General features: G+C 47.1%; 1 protein-coding gene across 1 annotated transcript in view; it reads left to right on the forward strand.

Moving 5' to 3' along the window:
- The window catches only part of WNT10A (Wnt family member 10A), a 41,446-nt gene extending 19,709 nt beyond the window's left edge, over positions 1–21,737 (forward strand). The window contains exons 3-4 of the mRNA XM_069982514.1: positions 6,596–6,969; positions 18,224–21,737. Coding sequence (XP_069838615.1) covers positions 6,596–6,969; positions 18,224–18,700 — 851 coding nt within the window. The 3' untranslated portion in view covers positions 18,701–21,737. The remainder of the gene's footprint in view (positions 1–6,595; positions 6,970–18,223) is intronic.
- Positions 21,738–22,754: the final 1,017 nt, after the last annotated feature.

Consider the following 22,754-nt stretch of genomic DNA (forward strand, 5'->3'; position numbering starts at 1 on the left):
CTGGATGTTAGTCTTTGGTGTCTCGGTTTCCTGTCAAATTGTTGGTTTCCTAACAAATCTATTTTGTAGCTCCTGTAAATCAGCCGCCTCCAGTTTACAAGGTGAAACACAATGGAAAGTTTTACCCTTTAGCCAAATCCATAAAGGTTGGTTTATAAATAAAGGTGGGTGCTGGGGTGACGGGGAGGCGACACGAGGGGACGATGAGTGATAGAAGGCTGCTCGGGGGGCCGGAGGCAAGAACCCCTATACTGTCTGGTGTAATCATAGGAAACACATTCCATAGAGTCCTGCTGGTGGTCTACCCATAACTGTAATACTGAAATACTCTGTGCTGCTGGAGGTCTACCCATAACTGTAATACTGAAATACTCTGTGCTGCTGGAGGTCTACCCATAACTGTAATACTGAAATACTCTGCACTGTGGAGGCCTACCCATAACTGTAATGCTGAAATACTCTGCACTGTGGAGGCCTACCCTATAACTGTAAAACTGAAATACTCTGTGCTGCTGGAGGTCTACCCATAACTGTAATACTGAAATACTCTGTGCTGCTGGAGGTCTACCCATAACTGTAATACTGAAATACTCTGTGCTGCTGGAGGTCTACCCATAACTGTAATACTGAAATACTCTGTGCTGCTGGAGGTCTACCCATAACTGTAATACTGAAATACTCTGTGCTGCTGGAGGTCTACACATAACTGTAATACTGAAATACTCTGCACTGCTGGAGACCTACCCCATTACTGTAATACTGAAATACTCTGCACTGTTAAAGGCCTACCCATAACTGTAATGCTGAAATACTCTGCACTGCTGGAGGTCTACCCCATAACTGTAATGCTAAAATACTCTGCACTGCTGGAGGTCTACCCTATAACTGTAATACTGAAATACTCTGTGCTGCTGGAGGTCTACCCATAACACCTGCGAGACCCCTGCTGATCAGCACAATGAGGGAGTCTTGTCCCTAGAAGCATCTGCCCAGGTGATTGGGGTCCCAGATTCAGGGATTTGGAGGTGCTCGGGCTTCTTCTGGGTGATCAGGATGGCAGGATGTCTATCCTTTATGGCTGGTGAGGGGTCAGCGGAGGAGAGGCACAGAGGTGTGAACAGAGACATGCTTTGGCTTCAGCCGCCTGCTCACACTTAGCGTCACACGGCTGCTGGCTTGTCCTGGGTAATGGCTCCGCGCTCCTCCGGGGACCGTGCTTTTTGTACAGAATGTGCCGGTGAGCTCATCCGCCCAGATCAGAAGTGACAGCTCTCATCTATATTTAATCCTTTTTCCCACTTCCTCAGCATCAGCCCATTGGTGCGTGCTCCGCGCTGCTGAATAATTTGTGGCTCAGATATTTATACACACAGAAGAGAGTGATTCCTCCACCTTCTGCGTATGAGAGGGGGACACACAGCTCCCTGACCACATGTAATGGCAGCCTCCCGCCATTACATACAACTCACTGGACCTCCACCACATTAGGGAAGATTCCCACTTTTAGCTACATAACCATTAATCACTGTTTCACAGCTTTCTAATAGACTTCGTCTATTAATTCCAAGCCATTTTTAAAGGGGTACTCCAGTGATTTTTTTTTTTATTTCAGATAAAATGGTGTCAGAAAGTTATACAGATTTGTAATTTACTCCTATTTACAAATCTCCAGTCTTTCAGTACTTATCAGCTGCTGTATGTCCTGCAGGAACTATCCAGAGCAGGAGAGGTTTTCTATGGGGATTTGCTGCTGCTCTGGACAGTTTATGACATGGACAGAGGTGGCAGCAGAGAGCACTGTGTCAGACTGGAAAGAATACACTTTCTGCAGGGCATACAGCAGCTGATAAGTACTGAAAGATTTCTGCTTCTTCAGTGAATTAGAACATTCTAGGTTAAATCCACTGAAAGCTGAAAATCACAGATACACAGTGTTTGTTCCACTTGTATCCGGCCAGAACAATCCAGAATGATACATCTTACTTTCATAAATACATTGTAGCAAACTATAATGACAGAAGAAAACACAGGTATATTACAAAACTGTAGATCATCACTGTTTCCTAACCTGTGGCTCTCCAGCTGTTACCATACTACAACTCCCAACATTCCCTGGCAACATGCTGGAGTCTAAGGGTGCGTTTACACAGACAGATTTATCTGACAGATCTTTGAAGCCAAAACCAGGAACAGACTTTAAACAGGAATCAGGTCATAAAGGAAAGACTGGGATCTATCCTCTTTTCAAATCCATTCCTGGCTTTGGCTTCCAAAATCTGTCAGATAAATCTTTCTGTGTAAACGCACCATAATTGGTTGGAGAAGATTGGTTTAGATCAGTATGATGGGAGTTGTAGTTGCAGCAGCTGGAGAGCCACAGGTGGTAGAACACTGATCTAAACCAATAGACTCATCCCATTGATCACCAGAAGGATGTCAGGGCATGATGGGAGTTGTAGTTTGGAGAACCTGAGGTCAGAGGACACTAACGTAAAGCAGTTGTCTCTAAACCAGGGATGAGGAACCTTCAGCCCTCCAGCTGTTGCAAAACTACAACTCTTATCATGCCTGGACAGCCAAAGCTTCGCTTTGGCTGTCCAGTAATGATGGGAATTGTAGTTTTGCAACAGCTGGAGGGCTGAAGGTTTCCCATACCTGCTCGTAACCAGCTTCGCTTTGACTGTCCAGGCATGATGGGAATTGTAGTTTTGCAACAGCTGGAGGACCGAAGGTTCTCCATCCCTGCTCTTAACCATTGAAGGCCAGAAGGCTGTCAAAGCATCATGGGAGTTGTAGTTTTGCAACACCTGGAGAGCTAACACTGTCATACACTGCCCTTAGATGGGAGACGTCTACATGCACCCCTACACTAGTTCCCAAAGCAATATTCCCACCATAGTCAGGGGCCGTCAAAAACCTTTCATATTCTGGAAAAGCTGGGTGACAACTGTTTAGGCTGCAGGTGTCAATTAAATGAAATGGTGGTCATGAGGTCCCCCCCCTAGGAGACCCTCCATCAGCTCACACATGGATGTGCACAGATTCCACAATCTCCCTCTTTTCTTTCCCCCCATCACATACAGAGACAGAAGGTGTTTGGATGAATTGCGACAAGTTGGGATATGCGGTTGGTTTTCAGCCGAGGCAGGTTCACCCTCAGTTTAGGTGGAGTTTGGATGGGGGGGGGGGATATGTGTTGGTTGGATAGGGGAGACATGTTCGGGCCGGCCGCCTGGGGAAGCACGAGAAGGGACGGCCCTGGCTCCTTCTCCAATAACTTTGCGCAGGAAGGTTGGTAAACAGAAGAGTCGATAAAGAGGATTAATGTAAAGAATGTATTGTAAGGAGCTGCCAAAACCTGAAGAAGAAAAAAACAACACATTCTGCCGCGCGAGACAAGGAGCGACCACCAGGGTCTATTACGCTCCAATATCATTATAAGAGTATAAAGATCGCACACAAGCAGCATGGGGACGATCTGCTCCAACATGAGCCTCGGCTGATAAAATCTAAGAGTCGGCCTGCAGCTGCGGATCTGAGGGAAGCGTGCTCGTCCTGACAGCTGTTAATATAATGTCACGGGAAGGAATTCACATGTAAAGTTATTAACACCCCAGGCACATCCACTGGTGAACTGTGTACAGGCTCCGTTATTAGCACCCGGCCTGTAATATCCATCATCCCCGCTCCTGGATAAAGGTGACAGCATTGGACCCCCTTCAGATGTTCATTATTGTGTAGAGTCCACAAGACGATGGAACTGTTCTGCAAGAGAATTGGCCCATATGGACAGGGTCGACCCTCACAGTGACGGTGCATTAGATGGCGGTCAACAGCCCTGGTCAACCTCGCCCCGGAGATGTCTATTGGGATAACACCTAAAGACTTGGAGAAAAACTCACTGTCATGTTCTAAGAGCCAATCTATAACTATAGATCAGGGTTGGGGAACCTTTGGCTCTCCAGTTGTTGCAAAACTACAATCCCCATCATGCCTGGACAGCCAAAGGTTCCCCATCCCTGCTATAGATGGTGCATTGTCCTTCTAACAACTGTCCTACTGCTGCTATAGGGCAAACAGCCGCCATGGAGGGATGCACCTGGTCACCACAAGGCTTAGATAATCCCTACTGTCCAAATGTTAATGGACAGGTATGAGAGGAGTCAGGGTACACCAAAAAAAGCATTCCCCCACTATTAGACCTTCCCTTCAAACCAGAACTGGAAGGGATCATCAATAAATGCTGGTTGTGCCAAATTCTGATCCTTCTATTAGCATGGCGCTACAGAGATCTGGATGCATCTGATCGGCCATGTTTCTCCATAGAGATCTAGATCCATCAGACCTGATCATGTTTCTCGACAGGGATCTGGATCCATCTGAGCGGCCATGTATTGCTATAGAGATCTGGACTAGAGATGAGGGAACCTCAAACCCAAAGATGTCCTGAAAAATATTAATACAGCCATAGACCATAGGCTGTATCCATGTTTTACTGGTCTCCCTCGGGCTGCATCCAACTTCTTCAGCCACTGGTAATCAAATGCAGAGAGTTCAATTTCAGACGGACCAGAGCATGCTTGAGGCTCCCTATGGTTCTCCATAGAGATCTGGATCCATCTGGCCGACCATGTTTCTCCACAGAGATCTGAATCCATCTGGCCGACCATGTTTCCCCACAGAGATCTGGATCCATCTGGCCGACCATGTTTCTCCACAGAGATCTGGATCCATCTGGCCGACCATGTTTCTCCACAGAGATCTGGATCCATCTGGCCGACCATGTTTCTCCACAGAGATCTGGATCCATCTGGCCGACCATGTTTCTCCACAGAGATCTGGATCCATCTGGCCAACCATGTTTCTCCACAGAGATCTGGATCCATCTAGCTGGCCAGGTCTCTCCACAGAGATCTGGATCCATCTGGCTGGCTATGTCTCTCCATAAAGATCTGGATCCATCTGACCGGCCATGTTTCTCCACAGAGATCTGGATCCATCTGGCTGACCATGTTTCTCCACAGAGATCTAGATCCATCTAGCCGGCCAGGTCTCTCCACAGAGATCTGGATCCATCTGGCTGGCTATGTCTCTCCATAAAGATCTGGATCCTTCTAACCGGCCATGTCTCTCCATAAAGATCTGGATCCATCTGGCCGACCATGTTTCTCCACAGAGATCTGGATCTATCTAGCCGTCCAGGTCTCTCCACAGAGATCTGGATCCATCTGGCTGGCTATGTCTCTCCATAAAGATCTGGATCCATGTGGCCGGCCATGTTTCTTCATAAAGATCTGGATCCATCTGGCCGGCCATGTTTCTCCTCTGCTCAGTGATTTTTACTCCTTTGCCCTTAGGAGAGGTTGTAATCTGCCACCCGCTAGCTGGTCTTCTGACGCTACAGCCTATCCATGCTCAGAAGGATGGTTAGCTGTGGATTCAGACATTATTCGGACACCAGCATTATACTCAGCCCCAGTTTCCTTGACTGTGCTCCACTAATCACCTGAATGGTTCCTGACATCCTCCACTTCTCTTTTGGCCACGAATCATAGTATTAGAGGAAGATGAGATGAAAATAGTCGCTGTTGCTTCAATAAACTTTACATAAATGAGTGGTACAAGCGGATATAAGAAACTCTGTAATATGTATTATTTAAATGTCATGAGAAGATCATTACTCACAATATCTTTTTCGTCTGCTTACTCCTGGTGGTGAGGTGTTTAAAATCCTTCCAATTTGGAATTCCAACAGGGTGAGTATAGTCCACGCTGGGAGTACGCCCCTTACCGGAACACTAGCTAGCTGGTCGAGAATACGCCACCGGCCGGGGCGTACTCCCAGCGTGGACTATACTCACCCTGTTGGAATTCCAAATTGGAAGGATTTTAAACACCTCACCACCAGGAGTAAGCAGACGAAAAAGATATTGTGAGTAATGATCTTCTCATGAGTTTTATTTAGTGGCGCTAGATGCAAATCTTTTTATTTATCTTTTTATTCATAATCACACGGGAAACTACGGGTATCCCTACTGTGCATCAAAAGCAGCACACTAATTGCCTACTTAGTACAGCGCCGTGTATGATATACGCATAGTATATACTATATTATTTAAATGCCTTTTTCTTCACTTATCAGGCTCCTTTCCCCCTCCTCCCATCATTCACTGTCAGTATCAAGACAGATCAGCTCAACTGCCCATACAAGTCAATGGAGAGGGAAGGGGGGGGGGGTGAGTTAGCTGAAAAGTGACACAGAGGCAGAGAAGCAGCTGAAAGTTCTAGCAAGTGTTATATGATCCCCCAGTGCTGGATTTACAGCTTACACTGCTCAGTACTGCTCTACAATGCCAGTGCTTCTGATAAAGTTCTATAAAGATATAGGAGAGCAGGAACCTCTCACACCTCTACTGTGTGTGCAGCGTATGGGAGACATCATAGCAGCTAGTCTATACCCATTAGCTCCTACATTAGAGATGGAGTCTGCAGAGGGGAAAATAGGGGACAGTGTTAAGAGATCTGGTACTTCTCACAGGTGAGTGTTTGCTACATTTGTATCCATTCCACTGATCTTTCTCCCTTTCTTCTCCAGGCTTTAGAGAAAGTGCCTACGCTTACGCCATCGCTGCTGCCGGAGTGGTGCACGCCGTCTCCAACGCTTGTTCAATGGGTAAATTAAAATCCTGCAGCTGTGATGAGAAGAGGAGAGGAGACGAAGAAGCCTTCAGAGCCAAATTACACAGACTGCAAATGGAGGCCATGAACCGAGGGAAGGGCATGGTACATGGGGTAATGGAGCACATGCCAGCCGAGGCCCCCGGGCCCCAGGACTCTTGGGAGTGGGGAGGATGCAGTCCAGATGTGGAGTATGGAGAACGATTTTCCAGGGACTTTTTGGATTCTCGGGAACTGTACAGGGACATTCATGCCCGTATGAGGCTGCACAACAACAGGGTGGGCCGGCAGGTGAGTGTATGTGTGTTGTTCTCACTGCTTCCATGATACCAACCAGAGCACTGCCCTGTGTCATACTGCCCTAATAGTGATGGGCACCCAGGGGGATCAGGTCCTGATAGTGATGTCCACCTAGTGGGATCAGGTCCTGATAGTGATGTCCACCCAGGGGAATCAGGTCCTGATAGTGATGTCCACCTAGTGGGATCGGGTGCTGATAGTGATGTCCACCTAGTGGGATCAGGTCCTGATAGTGATGTCCACCTAGTGGGATCAGGTCCTGATAGTGATGTCCACCCAGGGGAATCAGGTCCTGATAGTGATGTCCACCTAGTGGGATCAGGTCCTGATAGTGATGTCCACCCAGGGGAATCAGGTCCTGATAGTGATGTCCACCTAGTGGGATCGGGTGCTGATAGTGATGTCTACTTAGCAGGATCCGGTCCTAATAGTGATGTCCACCTAGTGGGATCAAGTCCTGATAGTGATGTCCACCCAGGGGAATCAGGTCCTAATAGTGATGTCCACCCAGGGGAATCAGGTCCTAATAGTGATGTCTACCTAGTAAGATCAGGTGCTGATAGTGATGTCTACTTAGTGGGATCAGGTCCTATTAGTGATGTCTACCTAGTAGGATCAGGTCCTGATAGTGATGTCTACCTAGTAGGATCAGGTCCTGATAGTGATGTCCACCCAGGGGGATCAGGTCCTAATAGTGATGTCTACCTAGTAAGATCAGGTGCTGATAGTGATGTCCACCCAGGGGAATCAGGTCCTGATAGTGATGTCTACTTAGTGGGATTAGGTCCTATTAGTGATGTCTACCTAGTAGGATCAGGTCCTGATAGTGATGTCTACTTAGTGGGATCAGGTCCTATTAGTGATGTCTACCTAGTAGGATCAGGTCCTTATAGTGATGTCTACCTAGTAGGATCAGGTCCTGATAGTGATGTCCACCTAGTGGGATCAGGTCCTGATAGTGATGTCCACCTAGTGGGATCGGGTCCTGATAGTGATGTCCACCCAGGGGGATCAGGTCCTAATAGTGATGTCTACCTAGTAAGATCAGGTGCTGATAGTGATGTCTACTTAGTGGGATCAGGTCCTGATAGTGATGTCTACCTAGTAGGATCAGGTCCTGATAGTGATGTCTACCTAGTAGGATCAGGTCCTAATAGTGATGTCTACCTAGTAGGATCGGGTCCTGATAGTGATGATCCCCTAGTGGGATCAGGTCCTGATTGTGATGTTCCCCTAGTGGTCAGCTCCTGATAGTGCTGTTCACCTAGTGGGATCAGGTCCTGATAGTCAGGAGCACCCAGTGGGATCAGGTTGACTGTGGTGGGGATTTAGTGATGAATAGAACTCCATAGTTTTGCTCAGGTATGAGAATTGTTTTTTGGTCATGTCCAGTGGTCATGTTGGGAGTTGTAGAGTTTATGGATATGGATGTCATACATGTATTCTGCAGAGACCTAGTGGACAGTGGATCCTGTGATTTTGCGGCCTGGAGCCTGATAATATCGCGCTCTCTATACTGGGCACATGCCGCTCTTCTATTACTGGAATGAATAAATTGTGTCCATTTCTGCGGAGGCCCCAGGACTTCCTGCCACTTCCTTCTGCTCTTTTTCTGCTTCCGATAGTTTCCTTGTTATCTATGTCCTCTGGAAATCCTTCTAGCGCCTGTCATGTCACTGGTTGCTCCTGATGACTGGTCTCTGTCTTGTGCGCATATTGTGTATTGAAATCTATGTGAAATCCTCACCCCAATTATTTTAATGGGAGATCTGTGACCTTGTGCACACCTGGTGTTCTGCATTAAGATTTAATATTTCGTTATTCGGATCTCACACAAATTCTTCCCAAATTAAAACAAAAGTGGAGACCGCTCCAAAGCTGTGTAAAATCTACACATTTCTGCAGGGATTTTTATGGAAATTATGGCAAATTTTGCAGCTAAAAAAAGTCAGGTTGCCCAAAGCCTAAAAGCGACAAATTCTGTGTCTACACATGGAGCAGAGAAGCCATTCCTGCTGTTCTGCTCCCCATATTGTACAATCTTTATCAGGGCTGGGACCAGTAGTAGGTAGATAGGTCTCCCCAATAAGTATATTCCCCCAGCAGGTAGATAGGTGCTCCCAGTAGGTATATTCCCATAGCAGGTAAATAGGTGCTCCCAGTAGCTAGATAGGTGCTCCCAGCAGGTAGATTCCCCCTGCAGGTAGATAGGTGATCCCAGCAGGTAGATTCCCCCACCACGTAGATAGTCGCTCCTAGTAGGTATATTCCACCAGCAGGTAGAAACGTAGTCACAGTAGGTAGATAGGTGCTCCCTGTAGGTATATTCCCCCAGCAGGTAGATAAGTGCTCCCAGTAGGTAGATAGGTGCTCCCAGTAGGTAGATTCCTCCACCAGGTAGATAGGTGATCCCATTAGGTATATTCCAGTACATAAGTGCTTCAAGTCGGTAGATTTGTTTTCACAGTTGTGTGGGAGGTTATATTATAGTCATGTGCAGTGGAGGGTTGTAGTGTTTTACATATAGAGAATAATATATTATGATTATGTCTGGTGATGCTGAGAGTTGTAGTGTTCTACATATAGAGAATAATATATTATGATTATGTCTGGTGATGCTGAGAGTTGTAGTGTTCTACATATGGAGCACAGGTGTCAAACTCAGGCCCTCCAGCTGTTGCAAAACTACAATTGGACACCCAAAGCTTATGGTCCTTTTACACGGGACGATTGATCGTTCGTTTTTGCACGATAACGGTCAAATTCAAACGATAATCGTACGTGTAAACGCAGCGAACGATCAAACGACGAGCAAAAAATCATTCATTTTGATCTTTCAACATGTTCTCAAATCATCGTTGATCGTTCGCAAAAAATTCGCAGATCGTTCCATGTAAACATTCTTTCAGCGATTTCACCTATGTGTGAGATAGGCTTAAACGATCGCAAAACGATCGCATAGCAAATTTTCCGTACGATGTATCGTTCCGTCTAAACGCTGATCGTTATATATAAAAAAAATTGTTCATTCAAAATCGTTAATCGTGCGATCGGGCGAATTATCGCACCGTGTAAAAGTTTGCATAATTGTTAACGATTAATGATCTCAAACGTCCGCTATTGCGAAAGACCTGAAAACGTTCACTCATTTCCATGGAACGATAATCGTTACTTATGATCGTAATTGCAATTGTTTTTCTTTGCTATTTATTCGCTATTGCCTTCGTATCTATTGCAAACGACCAAACAATGTCTTATTTAATGCGAACGATTTGCGAACGAGCAACGATAAAAATAGGTCCAGGTCTTATAAAGCGATCAACGATTTCTTGTTCGGTCGTTAATCGTTAACTGCATTTCAACCGAACGATTATCATTTAGTTTCGAACAATTTAACGATAATCTGAACGATAATCGTCCAGTGGAATAGGGCCCTTAAGCTTTGTAGTTTTGCAAAAGCTGGAAGACCTGAGTTTGACGCCCTAGATATAGAGTATAATATACTATGATCTGGTGATGTTGAGGTTTGTAGTGTTCTAAATATAAAGCAAAACATAATTGAAGTATGGTCATGTCTGGTGGTTGGGTGATGTTGTAGGTTGTAGTGTGCAGGTTGTTCAGGTTTATGGTTCGGTTGTTTCTTCTACCAGTGGCCTCCTCTGACCCCTTGTATTAGGGGCGCACGGTTCTGCCTGTATGTGTATGTGTAGCTGTGCTTTGTTTAGTCTGAGGCTCAGCCGTCGCTTCTCTTCTGTCTAGTGGTCCTGGGTGGGGATGGTCTCCTGTGATCTTGGCGGTGTCAGTAGCATCGTCCTATGTTCTTCTCTGTGGCGTTTGATGTTGGGGCTCATCTTCTGTAATTATCTCAATTACCTGTACAAGATGTGATCCCTGCAATACCCTGCAATGCACAGTAGGGGTGGTCCGAGGAGTTTGGGGGTGTACAGGTGTCCCCAATGGAGTCACACAGGTGCACCCAGCAGCATAGTCCTAGGGCATTACTGTCACTGTACGGCTGGGTTCACACTACGTATATTTCAGTCAGTATTGTGGTCCTCACATTGCAACCAAAACCAGGAGTGGATTGAAAACACTCAATTTCAATGTTGAAATTGAGTGGATGGCTGCCATTTATGGCAAATGTTTGCTGTTATTTTAGAACAACGGCTGTTATATTGAAATAATGGAAGTTATTTACTGTTATATGGCGGCCATCCACTCAATTTCAACATTGTGTGAACAGATCCTTTTTGTATTTTTAATCCACTCCTGGTTTTGGTTGCAATATGAGAACCACAATACTGACTGAAATATACGTAGTGTGAACCCAGCCTAAGACCGCCAGCGCATGGAGGTGTAATCAAGATGAGGATGTAATCAAGCTGGACAGAGCTAGGTCACTATGCAGGCCACCAAGGTGAGCGGATTTCTCGAGGTTCAAGTGGGTCTGATTTGGCAGCCAGCCCATTCGGTATGGAGGGAGCTGAGCTCAAGCATCTTGATGTACAGGTATGCCAGATGTCAGGAACAGATTAACTATAGACTTTAGGGGACATCTATCAAAACTGGCGTACTCATCCTAAATAAGCCCCGCCCCTTTTCCCCGGCCGGATTCACTAAGAGGCAGCACAGCCAGGGCCCCATGATGATAACTCCCCCCCTTTGTGTATACAGCTCTCATGTGTTTCCATGGTTACAGACTGCAAATGAACCTGCGGCCCTATTTCTTTATATTTGTCCCCTGCTTCTTGATAATGTACATTAGTGTGGATGTAGGTCAGATGTGGCGGCAATACATCATGGTACTGCGACCCTCACACCTGCCTGGTGCCTCCCTCCGCTCCTGTGCTAACAGTCGGTGGCACTTTATTCTAATAAAGTATCACACCACAGAAGCACCGCGCTGATGTGTTTGGTGGCCATTACAGCTGTAGCCTTGCAAGAAGAAGTATGACTGCAGGATCAGACTACGTAGGGTATATAGCTGTAGTCTGTTGCCATGGCGACACATAGATTTGCATATGACCTGTAGACCCAAAACAGTAGAACACTTCTAATAATGACTATTTGCATGGTTTCTCCATTTTTCATTCTAGATGCACTTGAGAAATTGGTTGTGAAGGTGAACATGTCCTTTAACGCTATACTAAGCGTTACATACATCTAGTTCCTTCTCCATCACCCAGAAAAGTCAGTGACAAAATCCCTTCCTGACTTTTCCAAGATAGTGACGTCCCATCACGATACAGAACGCACTTTGATCTCCTAATAGGCTCCATGACATGACAGGCGCATCCAGTGTTGTGTAAACACTGAGAACAATGAGCGGCTGTCGCGTTCAGGACGGATCCGCAGGAAGTGGAAGTTTGTGCAGAGAAAGAGGAGACTGTACTGACATACGTGTACAGAGGGTTTACAGCCAGAATGGGGAAACTTAGGCCCTCCAGCTGTTGCAAAACTACAATTCCTATCATGCCTGGACAGCCAAAGCAGTCAGAGAGCCGTGACTAGTCGAAGATGGCTCCCCCCACCCCCCAGATGACTAGTTGCCACTCCTCTACCGGCCTCGCACAGCATAATAACACTTCTTTTTCCCCTTATTAAAGCTCCTGCTGCAGCTGCGGCCGGTATGATCTGCGAGCTGCACAGTAGATCTATACTGTGCTGCAGGGAACCATATCAGCACAAGACTGCTGCAGTCAGGGAAAGGACTGTGCAACTTATAGTAACTCCCCAGTTGTGCCTCGCCAACAGATAGTTTGAGAAGCACTGATCTAAATGATTGGTGTCCATATTTATAATCGACAACGCACCATTTTTTAAAAAAATAATCTTTGGACTGGCCATTGGTAGGACTCAGTACTGAGTTTAAAGGGGAACTATCAGGCATGTCTCTTACTATCACCCCCAGCGCCGCTCCCATGCGCTTAGTCGTTTACTCCTCAGCCCGTTAAGACTGTTAGGAGCACTGCCCGCCCCTTAGCGACAATCCAGCCGACCTGCTCCATTGATTAGAAAGGGTCCTATTCCATGGGCCGAGCAGGGCCCGATCAATGATGTAAACGAGCGCCTAGATTCGTTTACCGGGCCTATTTCACGGTCCGATGATCGTTGAGCGAGGGCTGCAGGGACATAGTTACCAATGTCCTTGCAGCCCTTGCAGCATACATTACCTGCAGGTCTTCTCCGCTCTGTCTTCCTCCCCGGGTCCCGCGCACTCTAGCTTCAGAATGGCCTGTCCCGGCCTGTGATTGGCTGAGCGCTCGTCAGCTGACAGGCGACTCTGAAGCTAGAGCGCGTGGGACCCGGGGAGGAAGACAGAGCGGAGGAGAAGCCCTGCAGGTAATGTATGCTGTGCTTCTCAAATCGTCGGTCGCCTGCCGTGCACCGCTATTCAACCGTAGCGATGCGCAGTGGGGGAACGATGATTTTAGGTCTGGCCCTAAATGAACGATCAGCCGATGACACGATCATCGGCTGATCGTTCTCTTTATTCCACCGAGCGATAATCGGCCGAATCGGGCCGATTATCGTTCCTGTGGAATAGGGCCCAAAGGATGGGCCGGGTTGGATCAGTGCTATGGGGGCACGCATTGCTCCTTACGGTCAAAGGGTACTATTAGACGGGCCAATAGGGGCCCGATAACAACTGTAAACGAACGCCGATCTGCTAGATCGGCGGTCGTTTACTGGGCCTATTACACGGCCCGATAATCGTTTAACAAGGGCTTCAAGGACAATGTTATCGATGTCCTTGCAGCCCTTGCTTAGATGGTATACATTACCTATCCACGCTCCAGGGCTGCTGCTGCGGTCTTCTTCTCCCTCGGTCCCACGCGCTCTAACGTCAGAGCGGCCTGTCAGCTGACAGGCCGCGGCGGTCCCGGCCAGTGATTGGCTGAGTGGCCTGTCAGCTGACAGGCCGCTCTGAAGCTAGAGCGCTCGGGACCCAGGGAGAAGAAGACCGCAGCAGCAGCCCTGGAGCGTGGATAGGTAATGTAGATCGTCAGTCGTCTATTACACGTAGCGGTGCGCGGTCGGCGCCCGACAATTATAGGTTCTAACCAATATCAACGATCAGCCGATGACAACGATCATCGGCTGATCGTTGTCTTTATTACATGGAGCGCTTATCGTTATATGTAATAGTACCCTTACTGGAAAAATTTACTAAGTACATGGGAACGGCTCCAAGGATGAAGCTAAGAGACATACCTACCTCCCAGGATCTTCTGCGCAATAAGGACATATCAGCAGGTTAGACAAATCTAGTTCCCCTTAAATGTTCTATAATCTGGTGACCACGGCCAGCGACCTGGTTCTAATTCCACTCCCAGCTATTGGGGACTATGACATCTCAGGTGCCAAAGATAATACGGCAACACTTGGCACAACGTGAAAGGGATTTGGTTACTAACCTGGTGATATGTATTTTTGGTGCCAAGTCTTAATGTTTCAATGAAGTCGGTGATGTGGCGCCAGGTGTAAGTAATCTGTGTAATACATGTATATATGACGACAAGGTTACCATGATAGCACTATGGTGAAGTGGTAACATTGATAGGGATACCATAGCCTCTATAGCATGTATAATACTCTACAGACACATGATGCCGGGTGCTGTGTGCGATTATAATTGTTGTTTATACAAGATAATCAGCAGATAATATCCAGGGGGACAATGCTTATTATACCAAGCTGCAAAGAGGGAGGGGTTTATGTAAGCTTACCCAAAGGGCCAGTCCTGGGCAGTCTGGGGGTGGTCCTGGGCAGTCTGGGGGTGGTCCTGGGCAGTCTCTGGGGGTGGTCCTGGGCAGTCTCTGGGGGTGGTCCTGGGCAGTCTGGGGTTGGTCCTGGGCAGTCTGGGGGTGGTACTGGGCAGTCTCTGGGGGTGGTCCTGGGCAGTCTCTGGGGGTGGTCCTGGGCAGTCTGGGGGTGGTCCTGGGCAGTCTCTGGGGGTGGTCCTGGGCAGTCTCTGGGGGTGGTCCTGGGCAGTCTCTGGGGGTGGTCCTGGGAAGTCTCTGGGTGCGGTCCTAGGCAGTCCTGAAATATTAATAACTGTCCCATTATATATCATTAAGAAGACCTGAATGGAATCTGAAAAAACACATTCTAATTCTTACTTCCAGGCAGAGATTGGATTACTTGAAGTTACAGGCCCAAAGCTTGGGGCTGCACCACTGAGACATTGTGCTGTCCTCGCTGTCTGGATGTATTTGTGTAGACATCAATATATTTGTTCTCCATGATCAGTAGGGGACATGTGATCAGCAGCATGCCTCAGTAGTGCAGCCTCAGGCTTAGGGCCTGTAACTTCATTCATTCAGGTCTCTGCCCAGAAGTAAGATATTACAAAACAGTAATGTGGCTGCTCTAAAGCAAATCCCTAACTTATGTTGACTGCTCAAACAAGATGGCCGCCCCCATAATAGAGAACAAAAAATACAAAAAAAAAAAAAAAAGGTAAAAATGGTGGCCAGCATTACTTATTGTCATGATACATGTATGTTTAATGGGCATCAATGACGCAAGGCGCTCGCCATGCCCTAGAGCTAGCGACTCAGGTGCGACCTTTAACCCTTCTCCTACTTGACCTACCCGTGACCTCCACCGTCACCTGCGGGGCGCGCACGGCTTTTCAGAAAACAACTTGTCAGGAGAGCTTTCAGCTTTCATACCAATTTGCTCCGGGCTTGTTTCCATAAATCTTTAAGCCTTCCTTTTATTCACCGAGCCTCATATTGACAGTCATAGCAAAAAAAAAAAATTAAAAATTATTATTAACCCCTCGAGGCCCAAAATCCTGCTTCAAGGAGTTGTCTGGTTGATATGTAAATACAGCGCAATGAAAAGTTGTACGACTTCCTAACATACTTGTGTTTTCATTCTTTGCTTGCTGTCAGTGTACAGAAACGTTCATGACCTTCTGTCAGTGTATAGAAACGTCCATGAACTGCTGTCAGTGTACAGAAATATCAATGACCCGCTGTCAGTGTACAGAAACGTCCGTGGCCTGCTGTCAGTGTATAGAAACGTCCATGACCTGCTGTCAGTGTACAGAAGCGTCCATGAGCTACTGTCAGTGTATAGAAACATCCATGAGCTGCTGTCAGTGTATAGAAGCGTACATTACCTGCTGTCAGTGTACAGAAACGTCCATGAGCAGCTGTCAGTGTATATAAACGTCTATGAGCTGCTGTCAGTGTATAGAAACTTCCATGAGCTGCTGTCAGTGTACAGAAGCGTCCATGAGCTACTGTCAGTGTATAGAAACATCCATGAGCTGCTGTCAGTGTACAGAAGCGTCCATGAGCTACTGTCAGTGTATAGAAACATCCATGAGCTGCTGTCAGTGTATAGAAGCGTACATTACCTGCTGTCAGTGTACAGAAACGTCCATGAGCAGCTGTCAGTGTATAGAAACGTCTATGAGCTGCTGTCAGTGTATAGAAACGTCCATGAGCTGCTGTCAGTGTATAGAAACGCCCATGAGCTGCTGTCAGTGTATAGAAACGTCCATTACCCACTGTCAGTGTATAGAAACGTCCATTACCCACTGTCAGTGTATAGAAACGTCCATTACCCACTGTCAGTGTAAAGAAGCCACCATGACCTGCTGTTTTTAACAGCTGGAGGGCTGTAGGTTCCCCGCTCCTACGAGTCTAGTTATTGCACAACTACAATTCCCATCATGCATGGACACACAAAACTTTGGTTGTCCGGGCATAATCGGAGTTGTAGTTCTGCAACAGCTAGGGGGCTGCAGGTTCCCTATCCCTGGGTTGGACACTATTGTTTTAAACCAGAGTTCTCCACCCTCTGCTCTCCAGATGTCGCAAAACTACAACTCCCATCACGCCCTGACAGTCCCTCAGAAAGCAGAGGATTAGAGACCATTGCTTTGGATCAGTTTTCCAACTGTTGCAAAACTACAACTCCTATCAATTTAAGATTTGGTAGGGAGTTGTAGTTTTGCAGCAGTTGTCAAGGCATGCTGGGAGTTGTGACTTTATAACAGCTACACAGCTATCAGAGAATAATGGGAGTTGTAGTCTCATAAACTAGTGAGCCACAGGTTGGGTAATGGTGGTGGTGGATGGGATTTTTTACTGATCCTATTAGTGACTCGGGCTAATGTATCACAATAAGAAGGTCATAGTATACAGATCTGTAAACAGCAGCTTGCTGATGGTTTCCTTGTGGTATCCAAGTATTTTTAGTACTGAAGGGTTTACATATATACTGACGCTCCAGATACAATGTGCTCACACATAGCTGCAGCTATGATAAGTTGGTCAGGACAAGAGACTGGTGCTACTGCTCATAGATGAAAGTGTCTAGACTGGATACAACTGCAACAAACCCTCAGGTCTTTGTAGAATTTTAGTGTTTAGTGGTGTCAAACTAGCAGCCCTCCAGCTGTTTCAGTACTACAATTCCCATCTTACCTGGACAGCCAAAGCTAAAGCTATAGCAATCCAGGCATAATGGGAAATGTAGTTCTGAAACAGCTGGAGGGCCATGCGAGATTAAACACAGCCAAATTAATCTATAGCACAGCAGCAGGACCCTATAGCACAGCAGCAGGACCCTATAGCACAGCAAAATGACCCTTATAGCACAGCAGCAGGACCCTATAGCACAGCAAAATGACCCCATAGCACATTAGCAGGACCCTATAGCAAATCAGCAACAACACCCTATAGCACAGCATCAAGACCCTATAGCACAGCAGAATGACCCCATAGCACATTAGCAGGACCCTATAGCAAATCAGCAACAACACCCTATAGCACAGCATCAAGACCCTATAGCACAGCATCAGGATCCTATAGCACAGCAGAATGACCCTATAACACTGCAGCAGGATCCTATAGCACAGCATCAGGACCGTATAACACAGCAGCATCACCCTATAGCACAGCATGAGAACCCTATAGCAAATCAGCATCACCCTTTAGCACAGCAGAATCACCCTATGGCACAGCAGTAGGACCCTATAGCACAGCATCAGGACCCAATTGCACAGCAGCATGACCCCATTGCACAGCAGCATGACCACATAGCACAGCATCATGACCCTATAGCACAGCAGCATCACCCTATAGCACAGCATCAGCACCCTATAGCACAGCAGAATGACCCTACAACACTGCAGCACCCTAAAGCACAGCATCAGGACCCTACAGCAGAGCACCAGGCTATAGAAGACTGATGTAATGGATTTCTTGTGCTCCTTCCTCAGGTTGTGATGGAGAACATGAAGAGGAAGTGTAAGTGTCACGGCACGTCGGGCAGCTGCCAGCTGAAGACCTGTTGGCAGGTGACGCCAGAGTTTCGGCTGATTGGTTCGCTCCTGAAGGAGAGGTTTGCGGTGGCCACCATGATCCGGCCCCATAACCGTAATAACGGACAGCTGGGTCAGCTGGACCAGACTCACGCTCCATACAGGAGACGAGCCGGGATCACAGACTTGGTCTTTTTCGAGAAGTCGCCGGATTTCTGTGAGCAGGAGCTCCATTTAGACTCAGCAGGAACGCAGGGGCGGATCTGCAACAAGACCAGCCCAGGAATGGACAACTGCGAGAGCCTGTGCTGCGGCCGCGGCCACAACATCCTGAGACAGACGCGGAGCGAGCGCTGCAACTGCAAATTCCACTGGTGCTGCTATGTGGTGTGTGAGGAGTGCCAGATCACAGAGTGGGTGAGCGTGTGCAAGTGAACACACCGCCATTGTGTGCCTGCAACCCGCAGAGGAAACATGCCGCCCAACAACGCCACTGTCCACACCCCCCCCCCCCACCCCCACAGGACACAGAGCTGGTACACAGCCCGCCATGGGATTTACTGCACAGACTGAGATCATAAGTGAAATGCAATAATAATGTAAAGGAAGCCGCCATGTTTTCTACTGCGGACACATCTTGTGCCATCATGCTGCCTGAACCAGGAGTCATCGTCTTTTCCCGCCCCACCAGCCTTGATCGATAGATTTCTTCTTATACCTAAACAAAGTATAAATCTATCAATCAAAGCTGGAGGGGCGGGCAAAAGCTACCAGGGACCGCCCAGAAGACTTGAATTTCAAGCAGCATGACAGTAATGACAGATTCCCTGTCTAATCTGTCCAATTGCTTTAAGCACATGGCCTTATGACAGCTATATGGCGGCACATGTCCATAATACGTATCGCCATATGGTCGGTCCTTGTCCTAAAGAAGCCATGCTATCCATCTGTCATATACCTTCCTGTACCACCATTTATTCCCTGTCGGGTCCATATGGACGAAGATGGCGCATCAGGTCTATAGCTATGGAGATGGTACAGAACCATAAGACGTCCATATTCGAGATGAGGGAACCTTGAGCATGTGGCATTTAAATATCGCTGGCTAAAGAAGATGGATGCAGTCACATGGATACAGTCTATGGCCTATGGCTCTATCCATGTTTTCCATCCAACTTCTGCAGCCATCGGTAATCAAATGCCGCAGGCTTGAGGTTCGCTCATCTCTAGCCCTTACAGGACGTATGAACCTTATATCCAACCACAGACATGGAGGGAACCTCATCAGCTCTTCTGACCCGTCTGTTTCAGGAAATACTCAGTTTGATGCTTTTCCTCATTTATTCCTCTGGGAAATGTATGAATAAATTGACACCTGGGTGTTACCATTCCCTACAGTGTGTGTCCTCCACTGTCCAATCAGTGCTGAGTGTCAGACTGTGTGGAGAAATAGTAACACCCATGTGGTCATTTATTTATAAAGTTCCGGGAGGAATAACGGAGGCTGGCGGACAATTCCGCTGCAGAATTCCACCGTTCTTGCTCTGTGTGAACGGGGCCTAACAGTGTACCAGAGCAAAGAATACTCTGACTAACAGCGCAGGGCAGGCACTGTGAAGAAACGTAACACAGATACCTTCCTCCTCAGTGTCTCGGGCGCTATTAGCAGCTTACATTCATCTAACCTGCTGATAGTTCCCTTTTAAGCTCTTATAGTAAGATTCTCTTTCTCATAGTAACCAATTATAACTTTACAGCTTTCATTTTACTATAGTAAGGGCCAGTTCACACTGAGTAAACACTGCGTAATTCCGCCGCGCTCAGTGGGCTGCTTTGAGTGAATGAGAGGGGGCGCGCTTGTCCGCTGCCGCCGCTCTCCGCTCAAAGAACGGAATTACGCTGTGTTTACTCAGTGTGAACAGGCCCTAATATGAGAAATAAAAGCTGAGCTGTGATTGGTTGCTATAAGAAATGAAAGCTGAGCTGTAATTAGTTGCTATGAGCATTAAAAGCTGAGCTGTGATTGGTTTGTAAGAGGAAATAAAGCTGGGCTGTGATTGGCTGCTATGGGCAAAAGATGTAAATAGAAACTCTTTTTGTTGTCCTTAGCAACCAATCAGATTGCAGCTTTTATTTCACATTCTGCTCTTGAAAAGTGAAAGCTGAGCTGTGATTGGCTGCTGTGGGCAACAAAAGGGAATCTTACTATATCCCTAACCTCCGTAAATTGTGACCCTGTTGCGTATATATGAGGCCGGCCTGTAGCGTGCTGTATAACAAAGGGTTAAGTGCGGAGTCTGGCGCTATCACCTGGCACGTACACCCTGACAGACTGACAGCTAGAACCTTCTTTGGATACTTCCAGCTCATTACATGTAAACCTGAGATTAAATAAAAAATTTCACACCTGCTAGAATCCCCCGAGGACTCCTGTATCCTCCGCAGGATCCTCCTGAAGGACGGGATGACACATCGTCTGTGCCGCATACCACGAATAGTTCCTCAGAGTAATGTTTGTCTATAGGTGACGGTTTTATTTATTCTACCGGATAGCATGTGACTTCCCAGCTGTTGTTCAGCTACAGGCATGCTGAGACTTGTAGTCCAAGCTGGAAAGTCATGACTTGCCCGGCCCCTGGCAGTGGTCTGTGCAGGTATGAGAGCCGAGCCATGGAACTGTGTGAAGGGGTCCCAGCTGAAAGCAACGGAGTCAGATGATATGTAAATCAATTCTCGCCACTGTGGATTGCATAGATTGGTGAGGGCAAAGGTTGGAGAAGAGTGATCTAAAGCAATAGTCTGCCCCTTATGGCTGAAAAAGTAAAGCATTTTTACTTAAAGGGATTGTTCATAATTGGTGTTTAGCGAACTTGACGTATTGTTCGGGTTCAGCACTCGAACGCTTGGCATCTGACTCCTGAAAGATGGAGAAGGTGGATGCACTCTAAGGAGTCCTATGTATACAGCCATAGACCATATCCATGTCTTCCTGGCAGCCCTAGGGGTGCATCCACCCTCTCCAGCCGCCAATCAGACAATGCAGCCTCTTCTCTTGGCTGATAACAGAGAACAATGGAGTTAGGTTAGAAAATATGTGTCCCTTTAAGGCAGATGAACAATCTATTCCAATAAGCCAACGGTGATGATCTGGAAGTAAAGAACAATCGGTGTCACTGAAGTCCCGGGGGCCACGGACGTTAGCACAGCACGCAGCACAATGCACAATCCTTCATGTCCCAGTAAACCAGAGGTAAACAATAATGAATATTTCATCTTCTAAGAAAGTGAAGATCTACTGAGTCCACTGAGCAGAGCAGGAGAACTCCGCCATCTGAGGTCCCCGACACCTTCCTGTATATAGTACCTACCAGCCATAGGCCTGTAATAGGTTATAATCACCACCAGACATTCATAACAGGAGTCATCTATACACGACAGGACAAGACACCTTGTATATACCCTGACTGTGCTGTTTGTAGATATATTATACTATTATATTGTAAGTTATTTTCTTGTGAAAAGTTGAAAAAATAAACTTTGGTTTGGAAATGTCAGATCAGTCTGGTCGCCCTTTCTTACACAGGAGGCAGCAATGTCAGAAGGATATAGAATCTACACAGATTTACTACAATACACAAGTGCCCCACTCTGGGTATTAGGCGGATGTACTACACTACACATGTGCCGCAGTCTGAGTATTAGGCGGATGTACTACACTACACATGTGCCCCACTCTGGGTATTAGGCGGATGTACTACACTACACATGTGCCCCACTCTGGGTATTAGGCGGATGTACTACACTACACATGTGCCCCACTCTGGGTATTAGGCGGATGTACTACACTACACATGTGCCCCACTCTGGGTATTAGGCAGATTTACTACACTACACATGTGCCCCACTCTGGGTATTAGGCGGATGTACTACACTACACATGTGCCCCACTCTGGGTATTAGGCAGATTTACTACACTACACATGTGCCCCACTCTGGGTATTAGGCGGATGTTCTACACTACACATGTGCCCCACTCTGGGTATTAGGCAGATTTACTACACTACACATGTGCCACACTCTGGGTATTAGGCGGATGTACTACACTACACATGTGCCCCACTCAGGGTATTAGGCGGATGTTCTACACTACACATGTGCCCCACTCTGGGTATTAGGCAGATTTACTACACTACACATGTGCCCCACTCTGGGTATTAGGCGGATGTACTACACTACACATGTGCCCCACTCTGGGTATTAGGCGGATGTACTACACTACACATGTGCCCCACTCTGGGTATTAGGCAGATTTACTACACTACACATGTGCCCCACTCTGGGTATTAGGCGGATGTACTACACTACACATGTGCCCCACTCTGGGTATTAGGCAGATTTACTACACTACACATGTGCCCCACTCTGGGTATTAGGCGGATGTTCTACACTACACATGTGCCCCACTCTGGGTATTAGGCAGATTTACTAC

This window comes from Dendropsophus ebraccatus, chromosome 9, assembly GCF_027789765.1.
Source record: "Dendropsophus ebraccatus isolate aDenEbr1 chromosome 9, aDenEbr1.pat, whole genome shotgun sequence".
NCBI classification, from domain to species: Eukaryota; Metazoa; Chordata; class Amphibia; order Anura; family Hylidae; genus Dendropsophus; species Dendropsophus ebraccatus.